Here is a 16,747-nt window from a genome sequence, read left to right as displayed (position 1 = left end):
CTAAACTTTAGGAGATGCTTCTGAAAGTATCTCTAGTAAAAAATGTGGAGAATATATCCTTTTATAAGTTTGAAAGGTAAAAATATGCACTTAATAGTTGAAGGATCAAAAGTTAACTAACTCTACTGGTTGAGGACTATTCAGATTTTTTACCCTATGTATTAAGGAGACGATGAGTCGTCAGTTTACTGTTTTCGCCTTGGAGTTTGGGGAATTTGGTTCTTCAAAGAAGGGTAGAATGGGAAGCTTAGTGTTAGTTTACTGTTTTTGCCTTGGAGTTTGGGGAGTTTAGTTCTGCTAAGAAGGGTAGAATGGGAAGCTGAGTGTTGTGTGGAGTTGGATTAGGCCCATCAGGGTTTTGTGCGGCGGACGAGGCCGCTGAGGGAGATCAATTTGCAAATTGGGCCTGTTTTTCCTCCCTCATTTTTGTGCATTCACGGTTTATTCTTCTCGTTTCAGTGTCACGGTTGTAGATTTGTCATAATTTTACAGTTCAACAAACAAATATTTCGGCGCAGAAAATTTTTCCAGATCCCAGGATTCTTCTTCTTTACTTGTGATCGGTACCATCTTTAGTCTTTTTTTGTTTCTTCATTTCAGCCCTTTTGCGTGTTAGTAGGGTTGTGATTTGTGAAATGGCATCTTGGGCTTTGGTTACCAATTGAGCTCCACTCAGCTGAACATCATAATTCGTGGATTTATTTTTTTTAAAAAAAACTATTATTGAAGGAGCCAATGGAATGTATAAGCTATATGTCAAAAAAATAATGATAAATTTAATTCAGGAATAAAAAGACATATTTGATTAATCAGAGTTCAAGAAATTGTATGAGGGAGATAGATAAAAGTAAGAACAAAAGACCGTTGGGTATAAATGTACAAGGAAATGTTTTATACTTAAATGCAGATAAAAATGTTCAAGAATATACTATATTCCACTAAAGAATCCAGAGAAAGGAAGGCATTTACATATACATTTTTCAGGCTTCAGCTGACATCCTTTTATGAGTTCCACCTGTTACTTTGGCTATAATCTGCCAATTGACTTCAAAATCCAATGATATAAAAGAATGGAAGCATTTTACTTTTGCAGTAAAAGAGCAGCTCCAACCAGCCCTACCCATAATGTCAAAGCTATCCAAAAGGTTTGGTTCTTCTCCAAGCCAACCGGGGGTTTCCATGCCAAGAAGTCTGCTAAGTAGTCTCTACCTGATGGAAGCTGATTAGTAGTAGAGAAACTTCTCTTTTGATCTTTGTCCTTGTATTTGTCAGTCCATGTTGCCGCATAGCTGTCAAATTCAACTGCATGAGTAATGTATCATTCCAGGGGAATTACCCATTCATGAGAACAAGATGCCAATCCCCAATCCAATTATAAGAATGAAGAGGAAAGGAAATATGGAAACATTGATTCACAAGCTCAATAAGCTAAGGAGAAGAGCGTTTCTTCCACTAATATCCTTTAATATTACTAGTGTGAAAAGCCACCCAAACTTTATTCAAGCAACACTTTTGCTCATAATTTGATTTGATTTTTTTTCCCATCCCTCCCCACGCCCTTCCTACCCCTAGTTGTCAGGCCTAGGATTCAAACCTTGAACCTAACAGCGACTCATGATTTAATAGTTAAAAGTACAAAGACCATCAGTAGCAGCTCGTCTATTATTCTCTCTGTTATCTGGTTTGTTATCTTGCCTAGGCACCGTCATAACCCTTCTTTCTTTTCCATCAATATGCTAGTCTAGCCAATTAGAGATAACGAAGACTGAAACATCAAAAAGCAGGGACTAGTGACCATCATTATATCTTCAAGTATTCAACATGCGTCTTCACGGACTTCAACACTTGGAACTCTATAAACTGTTGTTGCTAAAATTGACTTTAAACCAGGAAAGACATAAAAGCGTCCATTATGTGCCACTGCTAGTTCCTCAGCACTTAGTAGATGTATTTTCTATGTTACCAAGCCATTAATGCATTAATACATGAAGAATTTATATCCTGAAGCAGAAGCCAGCAATTTCTGCTGAGACAAACACACAGAAATACATGGAACTTACCTATCGTAGCTAGAACCTATCAGTGGTATGGTAACCATCTCTTCCTGGGTTATCTTGAGCTTAGGTGCTTGCAATATGTAACGCAGTTCTGCAGCTTGCCGCCGAATGCTGACACTGGGATGTTTTTTCTCCAGCTGCTGGTAAAGTGCTATGCAATCTGCATGTCGATTGTTAGCTTCATAGGCCATTGCAAGCCATATTTGTATCTGATGAAACAAAAAGCATGTTAGCAAAAAGCCATATTTGTATCTGATGAAACAAAAAGCATGTTATAGAAAATTAAAGATCATGATAAATATATATATATTTAAAAAAATCCAATAAGACCACAACAGATCCTTCTCTAAAAAGTTAAGGACTAACCTCACCACCAAACAAAGTTGGCCTGGGAATGATGGTGAGGGCAGCTTCAAGAAACTCAATGGCACGTCCATACATTCCCCTCCCATAAGCTTTCTGACCCAAGTCAAACATCAATTGAGCCATTTTTCTCCGTTCAGCTTGCTCCTTTGCTACCTACTCTCACAGAAAAACAACTAGAATTAAGCTTTACCATCAGATGAGAACTATGATAGAACAACAAAATTTCAATACCTTGGACAAATCATTAATTCTTATGCTACAAAATATAGTGTGAGATGACCATTTTCATTATCCCATAACCCGTTGTCAAATTTCCCTAGATAACCACCATCTGGCACATTCTTCATAATGCATATTTAGTAACCGCAGTTATAACCAAATTTCTCCATGTTTTACATGGAAGCTTGAACGCCAGAGAATCTGCACTAGTTCAGGCAGTAACCATTTCCTACCAGCCAAAGTACTTCCTCTTTTTCCCAATAATAAGACAACTGTTCCTTGCCACCAAGTCCAATAGTTTAGCATAATGACAATCTACACAATGGATAATCTACAACAACTTAAAGAATAATGTAAAGAATAGAATAAGAAAGACGAAATTTTGAATGATGTAGTAGTACCATTACACACAGTAGCAACAAACTCATCAAAATGAATTTACCGAGACACAATTTAATAAGTATAGTCTGTATAGATCTGGCTCATTCTCCGGTTGGCAGCTAACATATAAATCTTAAAATAACTAACCTGCCTTAATACAACTTTCTTTTTTATGAAGGATTATAAAACTTGATCCATATCCATATACTAATCTCTCTTAATAGTAGTCATAGCTCAAAACGAATTCAAATTAACAAAACAAATCAAACAACTCCAAACAGAAGGTAACATCCACATCATCTGAAATCAGCCCAAAAATCCATAACTATTGAGTAAATGAAAAACCCGAAAAAAATAGGAAAACAATTTAATGACCTTTTCGAGCTCTTTTTTTACTCTCATCCGTTTCTCTTCCTCAGTATCTTCCTTATTCTCCCCACCAACTTCCTTAAACTCCTCGTCCACTCTATTCTGCACTTCTTCAGCCTTCTTTTCCAGCTCCCTCATCTCCTCAATTTCCTTCACTCTCCTCCTCATCTCTTCCTCCCAATTAAACCCATCCTCATCCGCGAACCCATTCCCATTTTCGTCGTCGCTGGAGTTCTCGTAGTCCACTGCATTCACCTTTGACTTGGACTTTAACTTTTCTTTTTTAGCAAAAGATTTTTCTTTTCGGATTTCCCCATCGAATTCTGGGGCAAAAGATTCTTTCTTGAACAGGTTCAAGACGACGTCGGAGAGAATTGGGACCGGCGGGCGGTGGGATTTTCGGTCGGGTAACGTGCAGTAGCGTGGAGATGTTACGCGAGCTGGGTCCAGTATTAGAGCTAAATTGCCGAGCACTGCAGCCATGCTTGGAACGGCGTCGTGTTACACTAGTATTTTATTTATTTATTTGCAGTGGGAAGATGATGATACAAGGTACAAAACAGTTTCGGTCAGTCGAGGAAGAAGATGAACGAGAAGAAAGAGATATTTTGTGCAAGAGGATGCCAAAATGACTTTAAAGGCCACAAAGAAGCTAGCTAATGAATAATTACTCAGTATTGGTTGGGATTGTCTTTCAAAAATTATTTTTGTATTTCGAGGATACAAAGGTTATTTGAAATAATTATTATAATATTTTTTATGATATAATATATGTAAAATAAAAAAATAATAAAAAATCGTATATATTATGTAAGTAAAGTAAAATTTGATTTTTTTTTTTGAAATTCTTTATATCCAAACAAGCTCACTTGTAAATATTTTAAAAATAACTTTAAAAATAATTCAAAAAATACACACACTATCAAATATAACTTATAAAAATATATTTAAAAAATATTTTCTTTTTTTACCCGCCATAATCACTTACCACCGCCAAGACCCCTATCTCTTCTTTTCTCAACTTCTTGCCCTTCTTTCTTTCCTCTACCTCCTCCCTTTCCTGTTTAGTGTGTGATTAGATTTGGTTGCGATCTTCTAACTGGTTACACTAGAGAGGAAGGCTACGAGAGGGCGAAAAAGGAGGAATGAAAGGAAGAAAAGAAGGAAATGAGGAAGGAGGAGTAAGGAGAAAGAGGGAAGACAAAGGACGAAAAAGAGAGAGTAGGAGAAAAATCACAGGCAGGAACGGTTGCACACCACATAATTTTATTTACACACGGCGTAACTTTGTTTGCACAATGTGTAACTTTAGAACAAAATTTTGTGAGTCCCACACACGTTGTGAAAATCAAGGTACAAAAAGTGATCTGGACCTTACAATTTTTTATGGTCAAATCCTGGGCATGAACTGTTCAAGGAATGGTCTTTCTGATGACCTTCCCTGCCCCTTATCCGTAGGAGAGAGGGGCTGGGGCGACGAGGTGGGTGTTGCTGTTTAATTTGTAAAAGGTATCTAAAAGTTTTAAATTTTAAAAATACCCACAAAACAGCAAAAAAAATATATCTACACTAAAAAATTTTCATATACACCAATGTAGTAAAATTTTTAAAAAATATTCTCGAAAACAACTAATTTATGCGCGAGCCATCATTCGATCCATATAGAATGAACTCGTTTAGCTTGGTTTTACAATACATACATTTTGATTAGTTTAATCCACTCCATCTTTTACGTAATGTTTGTTCGCAAGGAAAATTGTGTTCATTTAGCAAGAAAATAGAAAATTTCTCTTACTTTATTGCATTTTAAGTCCTACAAGATTTGTGGGATTTTGACAAAAAACTATTAGTTGCATAAATTTTTTTTGATAACTATCACTAAGTATCGCTGACTTTCTCTTTTCTCTCAATTTGTTTGATTTTTTTTTTTGGTTAAATCTCAATTTGTTTGATGATAATCATACCTTTCTATTTTCTCTCAATTTGTTTGATGATAATCACACGTATATTGGAGAAGATATTGATTTTCCTTTACTTCACTTTTCTATACTACATCTTACCACACAACTTTCTTTCTATCCAAACAAAATCTTAACAGATATAATTTAGTGTATTTTTTTTATGTTAATCAGATTGAAGTTAAAAAAAAAGTTTAATTAATATTTTGCAAGCTTAGTATAACTAATTGAAGAAAATAATTTTAAACAAACTTTTTAGTCTAGTCCAATTGGTTAACTTGATTTTTTTTCTTTTTATAGTTTTTATTGAAAGTTTGGATTAATCTTGTATACATTAACAATATACACGTTAGTACCTTTAAATGTATATCACACATGCAAATATAAAATATGAGTTCAAATTAAGATCAAACAGTGTAATGTGCTAATATATACACCATCAGTATATAGATTAGAAAAATTCAATGATTTCGTTTGAGTATCATTTCCTCAACTTGTATTTATTACTAGAGATAAATAGTTTAAATTTTAAATATTTAATAATATTTAATCTAAGGGTTAATAATATTTATTTCACCATCCAACACTGAATTTCACTTATAAATATGATATCCAAGAGGTGCCATACAGTCTCGTGAATAGATTAATCCTTAGGCACAGATATCGGTTTACTTTTTTTTTTTTTTTTTTTTTTGTCAATTGTCAACCCTACTCCTACTCTATCTAGGGGGAGGCTCAACTGAGCCTATGGGGATCGATGGGGACAGAACCATCATCGGACCAAACGGGTGCACGACGCACCCGTCTGGATTTGAAGCAAGCCACAAGAATGGCATATTAGTGGGAGGCAAGGTTTGAACCCTTGCCTCCCAGCCCAAGGGCTTGGTGGGGGCCACCAGCCCAAGGGCTTGGTGGTTCAGATATCGGTTTACTTGATGACCATTTTATATGGTTGTAGGCTTGTCCCGAAAAAAGTGTAGACGTGGCGCACCGTCAACGTAGCCCTTGAGGATGAAAGCAATCTCCACGGCAACCAAAAGCTAAGTTCAAATGGTGTGGCTTTTTTTTTTGGACCAAAAAAAAGCAATCAAGCGGTGTGAAATGAAAGAAGAAGTTCAAATTAAAAACCTTCACGGCATCCAGTCCCAGATGCTGATGAAAGCTTGTGGCGGGCTGGCGGCTGACGCTCAGTTGCAACTTTGTACTGAATCGTTGGATTGTGGGGCTAAAGGCGATGAATGTTCCTACTTTTGTAAATGTTTGTAATTCAGCCGAGTCAATTCAGCAGCACGGGTGTTGTTTGTTTGAATTGCTACTTTTAAAAGTTTTACAAAAATCGTTATGTTGAAAATTAAAAAAATAGTTAAAAAATATGTTTATGAAAATTGTAAATATATTTTTTCACAAAACTATAAACCAAACAAGGTACGATTTGAAACAATTCACAGATTGCTGTACACATGTTTCGGTTTTGTAAATAGTACGTTTTTGTTGCTTAGGCCCAAAAAGAAAAAGAAATGGTCATCCTACTTTAACCGTCCCTCCATTACACTTACCAAGTTTAGAAGAGGAGAAAATATTATACTAATAGATAAGTTGTAAATTGTATAGTATAACTTTCTAAACCACATTTGTATCGAGCATTCGTGTGGTAAAAGAAGCAAATACCTATACATATATATATTTAACGGGTGTTCTATGAATCCTCGTTAAAATGTATTTCAGGTGTTAAATTTTTAAAAATATAAAATTAATTTAAAAAATATAAATACAAGATAACTAATTAGAAAAAGTTTATAAATATAAAAGAAAGTAATAGTTGTTATTATGTATATATATATATAGTAAGTTGAGTGAAATATAAATGCATTAACAAGTATTTATTGTGCATCCGTTATATATATATATATATATATATATATATATCATTCCATATATTCAAGTATCACATGAATTTTATCGTAACATCATGTATCACTTAGTATAACCTTTTTTCTACATTCTCATGAATGAATGAGCATAATTATTTAAGAGATCCTCGAATCTATCTATCTATCACACAAATTAAGAATCGGTATGTACCCAAATTTCCTTTGTCAAGCAACATTCAACTTATTTAACACTCCAAGCAACAGTGCCGTGGTCAGCTGGACTATTACCGGATCAACATTCCCGACCCGTATTGAAAAGCAGCGCCAAGAAGCCAATCGGGTCAAGCCAACCGTTAAAACTTAAAACCAAACAAAAGCAAACCAGTTCTCCTGAAATATGTGGTGGTCTTGAGGACTGAGGAGACGAGACAACAATGGCTCTTCCACTTGTCTTCTGCCATCCCCAGACATCTTCAAGTTTCATCACGTCCTCATCCCAACGAAGAACACGAGTCTTCTTAATAAGGAACACCAATCACGATCCTCTTCCTAACGCCAGAACCAATCTCCAGTTGACTCCCTCCAAATCCAATGGAAGATTCATTTCCATTTCTCCTCCAAAGTCATCAGCTTCAGTCAATGGATACTCTGTCAACAGTACTATTAGCAATCCCGAGGATGTTGATTTTCCAACAACAGAGGGCAGCGAGAAACTTAGTCAGAATCCCAGAACAGTGATTGAGTTTATTAAGGATATATTGCCAGGTGGTAGCTGGTGGAGGCTCTCTTCCTCGGACCATGTTGAAGTTGTCCTAACGGCAAAACCGGTGACAGTTGTGCGAGCGCTTCGGCGGATGTGGGATTTGATAAGTGAAGATCGGTGGGTCATTTTTACTGCCTTTTCTTCCTTGATGCTGACTGCCGTAAGTTTCTTCCTCCTTTATATTTTACTAGTAACTTCTTTCAAGTCCATAAATACATGTAGCGAAATGTAGTGTTAGTATCAGGGATAACGCGCAACTTTTTCAGGTATTTAAGTTGAAGTCGATTCCCAAGAAATAGACTTCCATATATAAGCAAACGACCAACAGGGGTCAATATTGCTATAAATTTGATAAAAAATCACACAAGATTCAGATGAATAACCTCTAGAAATTATGCACTACTTGTTGGTAGTACACTAGAGGAGTATCAAAATGCTGTTGTACTCTAAAGGCAGATATATAAATAACTTAACAATGTCTAGCAGTCTAAGCCCACTTACACGCCCTTAACATTTTGTGAAATATTCGGTTGGATTGCCTCGAATTACCACTGTCTTTTGCCAACTAAACTTTGGACTTATTGACGTACCATACATATGTGGATTGAAATGTGTCATAATGTAGTGATCTAAGATTATGTATTTTATCATGATTACGATTTACCAGTACTGAAGTAGTGTCTTTGTATAATTCAATTCACGAAATGAATATGATAACGCTAACGAATCTAAAGGTGGTTTTCACATAATTTAAAAATATTGATCAGGTGGTGTAAGTGCACTTAAAGTAAACCTGTCTTAAGTTGATTGTTCCTCATCATACATACGAGAAAAGGTTAGATTGAATTCCTTCAATGAAGTGGGTGTTTGTTTAGTTTTATATTGTTCTGTTGATCAGGGACTGCCTATCTGACTTCTATGTGTTTCTTTGGCTCAGCTTTCACAGATCTCAATTCCTCATTATCTGACAGCTTCAATTTTTTCTGCCCAAAGTAACAATGTATCGGTGTTTTCCTGGAATGTGAAGCTTTTGATTCTGCTATGCATTACATCAGGAATAGGCAGGTTAAGATCTCGTATGATCAACCCTCCCTTCTTTTAAACAACAGCTAGTTGAGTCATTAGCAGACTCAATTATAAATGCCTTTTTTTATTCCTAGTGGTCTTCAACTTCTTAAGGTCTTGACCCACAAAGGGGGTACAAAGCCAATGCGTATTTTACTTTGTTAAACTTCACTACTTTTTGTCCAACGTTTGCTACTTTGCATATCGACTGTTTTATGATCTAGATGAGCGATGTTTGCCCCCCCACAGTTTGATATTGTTTCTCTTATTGAAACTCACAGTGGTATAAGAGGTTGCTGTTTTGGCATTGCAAATATGATTCTGGTGAGTTTACTTTCTCATAATTAAGTTTTTGTCAACTGTGCAAGTTAGAACGCTCAACAGTCCACATCTTCACCAACCTCTTGGATGAAATAAAGTGTATTTATGTAGTAGTAACTTGAAGTATAATGTAAGTGTTTCGTAAACTGCAGAATAAGCCTTTTAGCTATTGTTCAAAGGTGTGACGAGTTAAGTTTTGCTAGGCTAGATAATGCAGCTATCTTATTCAACTTAAAAGGCATTTTGTTCGATTAGATTGAGACAGCATTCAATGATCCATTTTGGTGAATGAGTAGATGAGATGGTTCATGAGAATTTGATTGTTGCACTGAATTGACTTTTTGGCTTGTGCAGGTCAAACGAATGAGGGAAAGATTATATTCTACTCTTCTTCTTCAGGTTTGTTTGGATTGATATATGGAATAATTCTCTCCGTAGCATGCAAAATGATTTTCTTTATCTAAAGCACTATTCTTAATTTTTAGTTGATTGCTTTGTAGGATATTTCTTTCTTCGACTATGAGACAGTTGGTGACCTAACAAGTAGGCTTGGGTCAGATTGTCAGCAAGTCTCACGCGTAATTGGCAATGACCTTAATCTTATATCTCGCAATTTGCTTCAGGTTAGTTATCACAGATGTCAGTCTGGAGTTCACTTACAAGTAGAAAAATCTATAACTATTCACTTACAAGTAGAAAAATTTATAACTATCTGTTCATTCAGGGGACAGGTGCATTAATATACTTAGTGATCTTATCATGGCCACTTGGATTGTGTACATTCGCTATATGCGCTATGCTGTCAACCATAATGCTGTTATACGGCCAGTAAGATCCTGTAAACCCTTGTGCCTTACATGAACAGGCAATGATTTGAGGCTATATTCTTAGGAAAAGTGAAAATGCATTATGCCTATTTTGAAACGTTAATAAGAAGTGTCTATTGATATCTCATGACTATAAATTTAAGTAAGCTATCTGTGGAATTACACTTCTATAAGAGAATATGCGCAAGTAAGATTTGCTGCTTGAGGCAAGTTTTTGGAAGGAAATGGGTTTATGCAACTGAAAAACAGCTGAAAGGTGGATTTCCTCTGATTAAGTAGCCACCTCAACATTGGAGTATTTTACCAGAACCATTGGTTGAATTATTCAATACTGGACATGCTCTGAGCTTATTTAAGTGCATTTAAAAGAAGTTTAAGAACCAGACAACTTTCTTATTTCTTTTTCATTTTAAATTGCTATGTTTTAATATCTATATTTACATGGCATATTCTCTAGGTACCAAAAGAAAGCAGCTAAATTGATCCAAGACTATGGTGCTTCAGCCAATGAAGTAATATCAGCAAACTCAATTTTAATTGTCCAGATAAGTGGAAAAGTGCTATCCTGTTGAAGTTGTTTGTTTATACGCTTAGGTTGCTCAAGAGACTCTGTCTTTAATGAGGACTGTAAGAGTGTATGGTACTGAACAACAAGAACTTGGAAGGTATGCAAGACATATGATGCAATGTCGTTTATTGAGGATCAATGCAGTACAGTATCACTGTTCACATTGCATATACATTTGTATATATGCTCTGAGGTTGATATATGTATGTCATTGCTTGCTGCTTTATCTAAAGGTACAATAACTGGCTGGAGAAATTAGCGGATATAAGTTTGAGACAGAGTGCTGCATATGGACTTTGGAACTTCAGCTTCAACACCCTCTACCATTCAACACAGGTAAGTTCCTTCCAGTTCATATTAGGAAGAAAAAAAACTTTTCTGCTTCATCTGTAGTTTCTATACATTCTGAAGAGGAAAAATTTTCATGCAGAACTTCAACTAACTTAAGCTAGTATATAGCATCAAGGTTTGTATGTTGGGTCAGTCTTATGCGTCGTGATTCAAAAGGCTAAGTTTCATTCAATTTTCTGTCTTCTGGGTTTGTGAGCTTCATTATCCATCATGCACTCCAGAATAAGTTTCCAGTTGACAGGGAAGCATCTGTTTTTTTTTTTTTTTTTTTTTTTGGTGAGGGGCTGGGGGGAGGGGGAAAGATACCTGTTGTACTTGATTTTCTTTCTTTTCTTGGGGTATGGGGAAAGGAAATGGGAAGTCACTCAAACTTGCCAAGGATGGGGTCAAACTGGTGATTCTTCCATTAGCAACAGTGCAGTTGATTAAAAAGTTCATTTTAACCACTTCAGTCTGCTGCTTCTTACTTGTAAATTCTATCTGGACACTTCCAAATATTCTTTATTTAACTGGAATGAAAAGGGTTTGAAGGCTGTGGAGAGAAAGGAAAAGTTGGATCTCTTTCAGGTTAAAACCAGTGCTAAAAATGTTAATAACCTGTGAGTTTAATGTGAGAAACCATAATTTTGTTGTTCTCCATATCATGGGTTTGACTTTACTCTCGGCATTTAATTTATAGGTTATTGCTGTGCTGATCGGAGGAATGTTTATACTGACTGGTCGTATAACAGCAGAGCAACTTACAAAGTTCATATTATACAGCGAATGGCTGATTTATTCAACATGGTCGGTCGGAGACAGCTTGTCATCATTGATGCAGTCTATAGGAGCCAGTGAAAAGGTTTTCCAACTGATGGATCTTCCACCAAGTAATCAGTTCATATCAACTGGTAAGCTTTGAGTTTAAGATTGAGAGTTGTTGTCCTTGTTTAATTGTTTCTTTTAAATAGTACAGAACTTCATGGGGGGCTGTCTGAAGTTAATGGCAGATAGACTGAATATTAGACTGAATAATTTACAATCAAGGAAATAAGCCATCAATAGCATTTTCGAACAACTCCTTTTGTTTTAGTGCTATTTATTCCTAGTAAAGACTGGAAGTAATATTTCCAATGCTTATGCGTATTACTGTGTAGCAGGGTCAAAATTGCAAAGACTGGTAGGGCATATTGAATTCTTGAGTGTCACCTTTTCCTACCCTTCAAGGGCTTCGGTAGGGTTTATCTTCATACTTTCAAAACCTTTTTCCCTTCTATGCTGTTATCTATATCTAGATGATGCTGGCTTCAGCAAATTTTGAATGGCTACAATTGAATGCATTGGTTATTGCACAACTTAACAGGTTCCAGTATTGCAACATGTAAACTTCCAAGTGCATCCTAATGAAGTAGTTGCAATTGTAAGTGTTCCTTTTTGCTCATTGTGATTTATATTCTGAGTATCAATCGATTTCTGGGATATTAAGGAAATGCATATGCTAAATCATTCATATTTTGAAAACTAGAAGTGCATATTGAGGTGTAATCAAGTTTAATGAAAGAATGACCAGTGTGGCCACACTTCTTATTTGGTAAATACTAGGAATAACTCCCTTCTAATGTCTATTGACAGGAAACTCAGAGGTCATACTTAGAGAACTTTATTATTAGAGAAGGTTGGTGGCGACTCAAGCGAAAGAATCAAAGAAAGTGGTTAAAACAAAGAGAAGGAAAATCTAGTTCCTTTGGATGGATACTTGAATTTAATTAGCTAGAGTGGCGATACTTGCGAAAAAAGAATATAATAATATCCAAAGTCCTTCTGAAGGCATTTTGCACTTACAACGTTGAAAAAACTGTTTCTCCACCTTCTTCAATAACTTTTCCCAAGACACGTTCCCCAAGGTTTTATTTGTTGTTCAACAATACCATATTTTACCCTCAACTAAACTTGGATCAATATCATGATTGAAGATTCCTGAGGTCTAGTTTTCCATAAGGTGTCAATCAGACATATAAATGGCATGATTCAGGCCTATTATGAGATAAGCAGTTTCACATTGCACAATAGACAAACTAGTGCCTGGTTAAAGTTCTTCTTTCTGCTTCCATTGTGTTTTTTCTTCTATTCCTTCAAACAGAATTCATGAGAAGTTACTATCACCTTATTTAACTTTGTGTAGGTTGGTTTAAGTGGAAGTGGTAAGAGCACTCTAGTGAATCTGTTGCTCCGCCTTTATGAACCAACAGGTGGCCAGGTGAGCTTTTACTGTTACATCATTCAAACTGACGGAGGAAACCAGTAATTCTGTCAACAACATGGAACTTTTTATTTGGAAAAGCAGTCTCTTTATAGTGTAGTTATTGCTGAGCTAGTTATTACATCTTGCAAATTAAAAAACTGATTCAAGTACAGCAAGTTTGAGAACATGAAGTTTGTCATTTTTTGTTCTCTATACACACAGACTGTATACACTTATGCCATGCATATTAGCAAAAAGGCTTAACTTTTCTGGGGCATTCTGCCTCAAACTGCCTTGTTCTATTTCTGACTTGTGTAATTGGGATTTTAAATCTAGATAATGATTGATGGGCACCCAATTAAAGATTTGAACACCAAGTGGTTAAGGGAAAGAATCGGTTATGTGGGACAGGTTTACCTTCTCAACTTCTTTGGTTTAATTTCATGTGAAATGTGTTAACATTCTCTAATTAGAACTTTTTTCACCAGGAACCTCGGCTTCTCCGTACTGATATCAGTTCAAATATAAGATATGGATGTCCCAGGGTGGTAAATCAAAAGGATGTAGAAAGGGCCGCCAAGCAAGCTTATGCCCATGAATTTATTTCATCTTTGCCTAATGGCTATCAAACTCTTGTGGATGATGAATTGCTCAGTGGAGGGCAAAAGCAGAGAATTGCTATAGCAAGGGCAATTCTTAGGGACCCAGACATATTGATCCTAGATGAAGCCACCAGTGCACTGGATGCTGAGAGTGAGCACAACATTAAGGTATCTATTGATGATGTTTTGGTAGAAGTAGCTCGTCAAACCTTGAAACACATGCTTAAAGTGTCTTCTGTTGTACTTAGGGTGTCCTTCGTGCAGTCAGAAGTGACCTAAAGACAAAGAGAACTGTCATAGTGATTGCACATAGGTAAATGTATGAAACAATGTTTAACCTATTTGGACTTCTACCTCATTGCCTCTTGCTGTAAAGAGGGCAAGAAAATTGAATATTTGAAGTATTGATAGTGCACTTTTCACAGGCTTTCTACAATACAGGCTGCTGACAAAATAGTTGTCATGGAAGGTGGTAAAATTGTTCAGGTATGTATGTTTCTCTTTCTCTGCTTATGGGATCCACTAGGGGGCTTATGCTTTTGTCTTCTTTGCCTTCTTTCTTTCCTTCCTTGCACCACTTCACTCTTTTTCAGGTTTCTAGTTTCTCTGACATTGTTAAAACAGAAAATTATTGCTGCTAGGTGCTAGGCTTGTGTCCTCCTATCCCGATGCATGGATGGTACTGAACCTCAAACAATCTATTAGATTGCAGCTTGCGCAGGCTTATGTTACATGCTTGTTAACCTCTGTCACTGTATAAGCAGTGTCACTAGTACAAGTGTTCATGTCTTTATATTCAAGTCTGGAAGTTCCATTTTTCTCCCGAGGCTTAAATTTTGTGTAAAAGATTAGCAACATGCAGCTTGCAATTAAATAAGAGTCTGTGTATTAAGTAATCAAATAGGACTAATCACATTTATGCGACTGGGAATAGTTACTTTCATTTCGCTTTTGAGTATGCTAAGAATTTTTTTAAAATTAATTTCCAGGTAGGTAGCCACTCAGAGCTACTACTGAAAGATGGTTTGTATTCACGATTAACAAGAAGACAGGCCGATGCTGTGGTACCATCTTAGTATTGGTCGATGTTTGGCAGTTTCAGTGCATTCTTTCCTATTTCCATTTTTTTATTTGCTATAGCAGAGGTTACATCACTTTTGGGAGCCATGGATTACCAGTGTCAGTTCAGGAGATTTCTCCACAGAGAAAATGGCAAGGTTAAGCGATTAGTTTGCTGCTGTTCATAATTGTCCTTTTCTTCTTTCCAAAGAAGACTAGGTTGCACTTCAGTCCGCTTAGGCCATTTTCAAAGGAGTAATGCAGCTCATGGAGTTGCTGCTGCTACATTCTACTGCGAGCTTTTTCTCATTCCTCAAATCATATGAGTAGTTCAACAACAATCTGCTGTGATCTGCTGCAGACCAAGCGGTAGAGCCCAATACCTAGGCAGCTTTTGAAGTTTCTGCGACCCTAAACCATACTTCTTGTCCACAGTTCTTGTACTTGAACTATATGATCTGTTATAACTCAAGGGCTCTTTTTCTTTTAGAGGGAACTTGAGGCATATGTTGGAACATGCATAAGCATACTGTTGTATGTTTTATGGTCCTAATCAATTCATTTACTACATTCAGTTGATACAAGATATTCTGCGAAGTGGAAGAATGCTGACGGTTTGTTCGTCTTTCTTTTTAGGGTAAACAACAAAAAAGCCCCCTGTGGTATAGCTATCATACAACAAAACCCCCTCTGGTTTCATATCATACACGTCGATACCCCATACTTTGAATTATTGTGAAAATTCGACGGAAATCGTTAAAACAGACGGAGCTGAGTGAAACGACGAAAATACCCTTTTGATATAAGCGACAATTGCAGAAGTAATTTTGCTCTTCATTCTGTCAAAACCAACGAAGAGAGAGAGAAAGAAATAAAAAACCCTAGAGAGAAGATGGAGCAGCCTCTTTTGTAGCCAAATTTCAGCAAAAATTTCGATTGTTATTTCAATCAAATATCAAAATCGACAGATAATACGAGGAAGTGAAGATCTGTGGTGAAAAATCGAAGAAAAAGTAACCCCTTTTGTAGCCAATTGCAGCCCCTTCTGTAGCCAATTTTCAGCAAAAATTTTGATTCTTATTTCAATCAAATATCAAGATCGACGGAAAATAGGAGGAAGTGAAGATTTACGGTGAAAAATCGAAGAAAAATGGGTTAGTATATCATCTCTCATCTATTTCCATTCGGGTTTTAGGGTATGATGTGGAAGCGAAAAATGTTATTTACTGATTTCAGATTAAATTGGGAGGCCATTATTTAACAAAGATAATATTTTTGATGTATTTACGTAATGAAGATGAAGGTTGTTCATGTATGTCCAGCAAACCTAGCTGCATAGATAGACAGCTTAAGCGTCCCTTTCAAATTGCTAAAGTTTTGATAATTATTGAAAGCTTAAAAAGGGATAGCTTTATAGAAGAGGTCCCTCGTTTACTAGCTTTGGTTCCAATTCCTCAATTGTTTGGCAAAGATAAGGCTACACATTTCATGTCCTAATCTGGTCACCCCTTCTTTTTGGTCAGACTCAATTGTTGAGTCTGACAGTCCGTGTTTTTGGCTTAAATTTATACTATCAATGTGTAGTATTACTTGTATTGATCAATTACTACAGTTAAATGCCATGACTAGTCAAGCACGACAACTTCTGTAATATGTAATTATCTTAATATGGCTTATATGGAGACATATTGTGGTCCAATGTGGTCCCCAATCCCACCTACAATGAATTGTTTGTTCTGATTGTGTTAT

The 16,747-nt window shown here is 36.2% G+C and overlaps 2 protein-coding genes across 6 annotated transcripts; one reads left to right on the top strand and one right to left on the bottom strand.

Annotated features, from left to right (window-relative positions):
- Window positions 1-844: 844 nt before the first annotated feature.
- LOC113753463 lies at window positions 845-4,035 on the bottom strand. Of its 2 annotated transcripts, none has more exons than XM_027297620.1 (4): window positions 3,399-4,030; window positions 2,424-2,576; window positions 2,061-2,266; window positions 845-1,289 (listed from the first exon to the last, which is right to left on the bottom strand). In XM_027297620.1, exons 1-4 carry the CDS (start codon window positions 3,873-3,875, stop codon window positions 1,082-1,084), a joined length of 1,044 nt encoding a protein of 347 aa, XP_027153421.1. In that variant the 5' UTR covers window positions 3,876-4,030; the 3' UTR covers window positions 845-1,081. The 2 variants fall into 2 exon arrangements, with proteins under 2 accessions (XP_027153421.1, XP_027153422.1); XM_027297621.1 differs by having other exon boundaries at window positions 1,216-1,302; window positions 3,399-4,035.
- A 3,568-nt stretch (window positions 4,036-7,603) lies between these two features.
- LOC113751613 (ABC transporter B family member 26, chloroplastic) lies at window positions 7,604-15,586 on the top strand. Of its 4 annotated transcripts, none has more exons than XR_003464845.1 (18): window positions 7,604-8,144; window positions 8,922-9,049; window positions 9,331-9,373; window positions 9,725-9,769; window positions 9,871-9,993; window positions 10,095-10,198; window positions 10,655-10,709; window positions 10,792-10,862; window positions 10,999-11,101; window positions 11,796-12,006; window positions 12,253-12,329; window positions 12,459-12,515; window positions 13,278-13,352; window positions 13,674-13,748; window positions 13,826-14,107; window positions 14,188-14,258; window positions 14,365-14,425; window positions 14,929-14,959. XR_003464845.1 is itself a non-coding variant. In XM_027295680.1 (18 exons), the coding sequence occupies exons 1-18, from the start codon at window positions 7,656-7,658 to the stop codon at window positions 14,623-14,625; spliced, it is 2,109 nt and encodes a 702-aa protein (XP_027151481.1). In that variant the 5' UTR covers window positions 7,604-7,655; the 3' UTR covers window positions 14,626-14,917. The 4 variants fall into 4 exon arrangements, 3 of the variants coding, with proteins under 3 accessions (XP_027151481.1, XP_027151480.1, XP_027151479.1); XM_027295680.1 differs by lacking the exon at window positions 14,929-14,959 and adding an exon at window positions 14,581-14,917 and having other exon boundaries at window positions 14,188-14,252; XM_027295679.1 differs by having other exon boundaries at window positions 7,605-8,144; window positions 12,256-12,329; window positions 14,188-14,252; window positions 14,929-15,586.
- Window positions 15,587-16,747: the final 1,161 nt, after the last annotated feature.

This window comes from Coffea eugenioides, chromosome 11 (genome assembly GCF_003713205.1).
Source record: "Coffea eugenioides isolate CCC68of chromosome 11, Ceug_1.0, whole genome shotgun sequence".
Classification (NCBI taxonomy): Eukaryota; Viridiplantae; Streptophyta; class Magnoliopsida; order Gentianales; family Rubiaceae; genus Coffea; species Coffea eugenioides.
Note: the sequence above shows the minus strand (reverse complement) of the source record. Positions and strands in the feature narration are given on the sequence as shown.